Source organism: Aspergillus heteromorphus (genome assembly GCF_003184545.1).
Source record: "Aspergillus heteromorphus CBS 117.55 chromosome Unknown BO70scaffold_21, whole genome shotgun sequence".
Classification (NCBI taxonomy): domain Eukaryota; kingdom Fungi; phylum Ascomycota; class Eurotiomycetes; order Eurotiales; family Aspergillaceae; genus Aspergillus; species Aspergillus heteromorphus.
The window spans coordinates 582182-588181 of NW_020290426.1; the positions used below are offsets into that span (position 1 = coordinate 582182).

The 6000-nt window shown below is 58.5% G+C and overlaps 2 protein-coding genes across 2 annotated transcripts; both read right to left on the minus strand.

Moving 5' to 3' along the window:
- Positions 1-67: 67 nt before the first annotated feature.
- On the minus strand, positions 68-1763 carry BO70DRAFT_388783 (cystathionine beta-lyase STR3). The gene is made up of 4 exons (XM_025546016.1): positions 1455-1763; positions 541-1343; positions 301-505; positions 68-240 (listed from the first exon to the last, which is right to left on the minus strand). The coding sequence occupies exons 1-4, from the start codon at positions 1656-1658 to the stop codon at positions 178-180; spliced, it is 1275 nt and encodes a 424-aa protein (XP_025397517.1). The 5' UTR covers positions 1659-1763; the 3' UTR covers positions 68-177.
- A 336-nt stretch (positions 1764-2099) lies between these two features.
- On the minus strand, positions 2100-5158 carry farA (CeGAL family transcription factor). The gene is made up of 6 exons (XM_025543723.1): positions 4266-5158; positions 4149-4221; positions 3672-4100; positions 3445-3627; positions 2424-3398; positions 2100-2366 (listed from the first exon to the last, which is right to left on the minus strand). The coding sequence occupies exons 1-6, from the start codon at positions 5023-5025 to the stop codon at positions 2318-2320; spliced, it is 2469 nt and encodes an 822-aa protein (XP_025397518.1). The 5' UTR covers positions 5026-5158; the 3' UTR covers positions 2100-2317.
- Between the last annotated feature and the right edge of the window lie 842 nt (positions 5159-6000).

The following is a 6000-nucleotide window of genomic DNA, read 5'->3' on the forward strand; positions in this document are numbered from 1 at the left end:
CTTGACTTGTCACTAGTAGATACTAGATAGTCGTAGTACTTTACAACTCTACGAGACTAATAATACTCAGGATGCTCTAGATTCAACCTTTTACACAATACACACACATGCTCCAAACGCCGTCGTCTCAAATCATGACCCAATCACGCAATAACCCCCACCCCCCAATCAGTCAATTCAGTTGGACGGGTTCGCCTGGAAGTCGTCCAGCGTGACCTTCACAGCCCCGGATTGCACCAGCTACACCCAATATTAGCTTCATCTCGTAGAAATATCTTGCAGGAGAAAGTACAAACTTACCGCCCGCTGCAAATCGTCGATCAGGTCATCGACATCCTCAATTCCGACACACAGCCGGATCAGGTCCTCGGGCATCGCCCGCTCCGCCCGCGTCTTCGCGTCGATACTGGCGTGGCTCATCCGGCACGGCATGCTGATCAGGCTGTTGACACAGCCGAAACTGACGCTGATCGCCCACAGCTTCGCGCTCTCCACGATCCGCTCGCTCACCCCGACGTCGCCCGTCTCGAACGACAGCACCGCCCCGAGCCCCGCGCCATCGAGTGGTGCAGCTCGTACTGCGGGTGCGACCGCAGCCCTGGGTACCGCACCTTGAAGCCGTGCGTCTCCAGGAAGTCCGCAATGCGCTGGGCATTGGTCTGCTGCTGGTCCATGCGCACCTTGAGGGTCTTCACTCCCCGCATCAGCAGCCACGAGTCAAACGGCGACAGGCCGCACCCGGACGAGTTGATCGTGAAGTACAGCTTCTCGCCGAGACCCACGTCGTTGACCGCGATCACACCCGCCATCAGATCGTGGTGGCCCGACAGGTACTTCGTGCCGCTCTCGTACACGATATCAGCACCCAGGTCGAGCGGGTTGAGCAGGAGGGGAGACATCATGGTGTTGTCGACCGAGACCACGCAGCTGGGGTTGGCCTCGTGCGCGGCCGCGGCGATCGTGGGGATGTCCACGATCTTGATGAGCGGGTTGGTAGGGGTCTCCAGCAGAACCATCGCCGTCTTCGGGGTCAGAACCTCGCGCACTTTCTCGGGCGCCGTGGTGTCCACGTGGTGGACGATGATGCCGCCGTTGGTCGACAGATACTTCAGCAGGCGGTTCGTGCCGCCGTACAGGTCGTCGCCGGTCACCACCTCGTCTCCGGGACGCAGCATGCGGGTGATCACGTCCAGCGCGGCCATGCCCGAGGACACCACCAGCGCCCGCTGTGCCGACATGATCTTGGCGAGGTGTCGCTCCAGGTGCGTCCGGGTGGGGTTGCCGGAGCGGGTGTAGTCATATTCGCCGCCACCGCCGCCCGAGGTCTGTTTGAATGTAGCGCTCTGTAGAGATAGCCATTAGCTTCAATTCGTAGCATAGTTGTTTGCGGCGTGATAAGGGCGGTGCGTATGTAGTGTGCGACGTGATGCGGGAGGGCAATTAATTCGCCGTACCTGGTAGATGGGAACGCTGCTGGCGTTGTACTGGTCACTGCCCTCGGTGTAAACCAGCTCCGTAGCAATGTTGTAGCGCCGGCCAGCATGGGGGCTGGAAGGGGTAGGGGATGGGGGAAGATCGTGGCCCTCGAGGTCGACGCGAGGGAATGCCTTCTTGGTGGCACTGAGAGGCGCATCACCACCGGATCCTGAGGCCGACATCGCTGCGGGGACGGAACAGCGGAGACCGAGTGAAGAAAGGGGGGAGAAAAAACAAAGGAAGGGGGGGGGAGGGGAAGGGAGGGACACCACAGGTGAGACAAAAGCAGAACCAGGGATGAATCAATGGACAATGGCAGATGAACCAGAAGTGTCAGAGGATGGATGGATAGGCAATGACTGGAGAGGTATGGAAGGGAGGGAAATTATAACAACCCCAGAAGAGTCACTCCCCGTCGGCTTGAGAACTTTCCCGAGTCGGTAAAGCCCGCCCCAGATGCCGTCGCCTCCCATTGGCTGAACCAGCCGGGCCGCGATGTCGTCATCCACTAGGCCCGTTCGGGAAGGTTATGGCTGACTCATCTCGGCTAAGGCAACAATCGATGCCTGGGATTTGCGACATCACTCAGACTCTCTCTCTCGGCTACACTACGGAATGCATTGTATCAATCAAATCCACTCGAGATCATTATACACATGAATGTAGTCATGGTCTGATACTCCTCGTCCGGGCGAGGAAGAACAGACCAGACCGGGAATATAAACACGGCATCCAGACCAGGTATATAACATGAAATCAGAACTAACTACCCGGAGCGAGGCCCATTCATTGACCCAGGGAAATCGCCCGTGTTAAACTCAATCGCTATACGAGACTGCGGTTATGTTGCTAAATCGCCGAAACTACCGTTGATGCCGAAGAATTGGAACCTGAGTCAAAGTTAACATAAATGCTCGGGTGTGCGCGGGGTCGGGGCGACAACATACCAGTCCTCCACATTGAGAGTCGTCGGAGCCGTCGGACCGCTCCGTGAGCTGCTGCTCCAGTTGTCATCCTGGCTGGCTGCATCCATGGTCGTCGCGCCCAACGGAGCGTCCAGGTTCTGCATCGGCCACGGCTGTTGGTTTTCCATCCCAAACACCTGCGGTGGCTGGCCCGGCAGACTGATCCCCGGTGGCATGTTGAGAACATCCGGGCTGCCGTGCGCGGCGGAAATACTGCCGCGTCCAGCCATGTGTGGAGGAATGATTGGCCGCTGATCCATGTTGTGTGGCTGCATGGGGGGGACCTGGAGTTGCGGGTCAACCGTGGCCGTCTGCGGAGACGTCAGTTCCGGGAAGAACGCCGTGCCATCAGGGAACAATTGGTCCGGCTGGAAGTTCTCCCACAGCGACGGAGACAGATTGGGCGAGGCTCGCGTAACAAGGAAAAGGTCGGGTGGTGTGGCAGGGAGAGAGAACTGATTAAAGGGCGTCGTTGGGCGCGTGTTTCCGCGAGAGATCCCCGGCAACACTGGGGCCGGGGGCGAGCCTTGCGGCACGCTTAGACTGGGCTGCATCTCGCGTGACGGCGTAACCGCAGGCGTCTGCGGACGGGATCGCTCGTAGGATACCGGAGGAGTCGGGCCTCCATTCGGTAGCCCGAATTCCATGTCGTCGAATTTGCGCTTCGGAGGCTCGGGCTTTCTCGCGGGCGGCTGTTGTGGCTGCTGCATTGACTCGGGGCGTACTCGTTGATGTCTCTTTCCCGCCGCCTTCTGAAGACGCTCCTCCAGGACCTTGTTGCCGAGAATGGACTCAAACAACGTGTGCACCATCTTAGCCACCAGCCAGACCTTGGACACGTCTTTGAGGGCCACCATGCAGATGTTGATGCGCTCTTGGCAGGTGGCCACGATCGTGGGGACGGAGGATCGCATTTGATACACGTGCATGATCAACGCCGAAAACAAGCTGTAGACACTGCAAATTGTCAGCATGGAACGGAAAATCGCAGATCCCGACTTACATGAACGCAGGGGTGTAGCGGATTTCACGGTGATTATGAAGGTTCTCCACAATCGAGGTGATCATCCCAGCAGCCTGGAAGGCAATGGTGCGTGAGGGATAGGCCATTTCTTCGACGCGGTAACTGCTCGGGACGGAAGAGGCGGGCGGCATATGGGCTCGATGCAGGAGACAAAGTGTGGTGCTGGACCGGTCAGCACTGGCCAAGAGACCTGATGGGAGACTTACTAATAGTTCGCATGAAGCAGGGCTGCCCAGAAATGATGCCGTTGCCGTTGCCAGCATACCTCCTTCGGGCAATTTTGGAGCCAATCCGCCAACGCCATGTCGGAGTGGGTGAGGTCCATGGCGTTCATCCGCCTGGCCTTGGAAGCGACAGAGTACTGCTGCGAGAGGACCAAGCCCATGATCTCGCAGAGTTTGACGTACTGCAGGAAGAACTGCACGTGGACCGGATCGGGCGCGTACTCGGCCGCAATGTCGACCTCATCTTCGACGAAGTCGTCTTCCGTCAACATGCCAACATCCGAATCGTCCGTGTTGATGCCAATGGGTCGCCCAAGCGCCACCGCGACCGACCGGTCTCGCGTGAACAGGGTCCACCAGATCCGCTTCCATAGCCTCTTGTCCGGTTTGCTCAGTTGGGAGGATTCCACGCTCCACGGCATTAGTGACCTCCTATAGCCTCCTGGGTTGGGAACCTACCTTCGATGCATACCCGAGCCCTGGGCCACGACCATCGCCACCCTTGTCCAGTAGAAGACATTCTTGGTCACATCTGAACGCATTAGTAAGCTCCTTGACAGCATGAGGTATGCTCACCTTCAGGTCCCTCCCAGTACCAGCCTAGAAGAACCAGCGCCTGAACGATGGTGACGCGGTCATCCTCGTAATTGGCGTCATACAACGCCTTGGCCCGTTTGTAAAATGTCATCGCAGCGGGCGTAGTTGACCCATTGGCGTCCATCAGCTGCGGGTTCGTACAGACCCTCGAACCAGCCAGAAGAATCGCCTGAAGAAGAAGCAAGGAAGGCGGGTTTTTAGGGTCGCGGTATTGCCGCAGGAAGCGGCTGCGGTTGACAATGGGCACCACGGGCGCAACCCATTGGAAGTAGGCTTCAACCAGCTCGTCACACAATGGCTTCGGAGGCAGAAGAAAGGCCCCGCGTTGCTTCAGGATTTCCAGCTCCAGATTGTCCAGATCCGTCAGCCTGGCCGGCGTACCGCCCATATTCGGCGGCAGAGGATAATGTACGACATCGGTAGTCCCATGGCGGTCCTGCACCAAGAGCGACAGGTTGGACGACTCGCCCAGGTATGCCACCCTGCCGGGTTCCTTTATGGGGGCGCGCGCAAATTTTGGCTTCATAAACTGGGCGTAGGCTGAACTTTGAGTGGCCTGCTGGGCGGCCTGCGTTTCTGTGAGGGAGGTGACGGGCATACCGTCGACTGCCATTTGGTTGTTGCGATAGCCGAAGGCATTTTCCTTGCCGGGATCGACTGGCAACGGCTCGGGCTTGGTTTCGGGCGATTTCTCTTCGACCTCTTCGCTTCTGATCGGACCGGATAACATGATCAGCATAGTCGGAGATGACAAGGGCGAGAGGCATACCCTTCATTCTCCTTCGACTTGGTCTGGTTCTTCTTGCGTTTGGGGGTGGGGATTTTGCATTCGATCGAAAAGGCCACGCAGTTGGTGCAGGGCACACCTAGACTGGCAGCATCGCAGCGTACCTAGCGGATGGGTGGCGTGGTCAGCAAGCTCGTTGTCGGCGGTCGAGCCACGGGCGCGGGAAACGGAGGGGGGGGGCAGGCTCCTGCAGGCTAGAGCCGGTTGGGCGGATAGCCTCGCGCAAAACAGGGCACTCACTTTTCGAGCATGGCATGTCTTCACAAGCGAGAGAAAATCAAGTCAGCCCAGGCCATTCATATCTCAGACAATTGGGGTGATGGGGATGGGGATAGAGATGGGATGCCTCGTCGGTGGCCAGCGATCGCGGATCAGCTAATCGCGGGCGGCCAGGAGAGCAAAGCGGATGAGCCGAGGTGCCGAGGCTCGCATCACCAACGCGACCTCGCAGGAACAGCAGGACGTACCTCGCAAGCACGCGACGCACGTTGTCTATTGAGAAGGCGATTAGATAAAGAAAATTAGCCTCTATAAGTTCTCGTCCAGATCTAAATCCTCCCCTTCTCCCCGGAGTCTCCCACATGGCCGGAGGAAGGGGGGGGGGGAGGGGGAGGGGGGGGTTGCGCCGAATCTTCACAGGCGCACACCCTCGACCCTCGCGCCCGCCCCGCGAGCGCAACGCAGCGAAAAAGCAAAGCAACAAAACAACATACCGTCTGAAACTCATATGGCCGTTGGGTGCCGTGCGCACCGTAATCCCCGATGTTCCCGTCGAGCCCGCAGTGCTTGGGGCCGGGCTGGGTCTGGTAGTGGTTGTGTCTGGATGGGTTTCTGCTGTGCTCATGGCCAAAGGGTATCCATGCAGAGAGCGACAAAGAGATGGTCTGGAGCGACGGGGGGAGGAAGGGAGGGAGGGAGGGAGCGGCG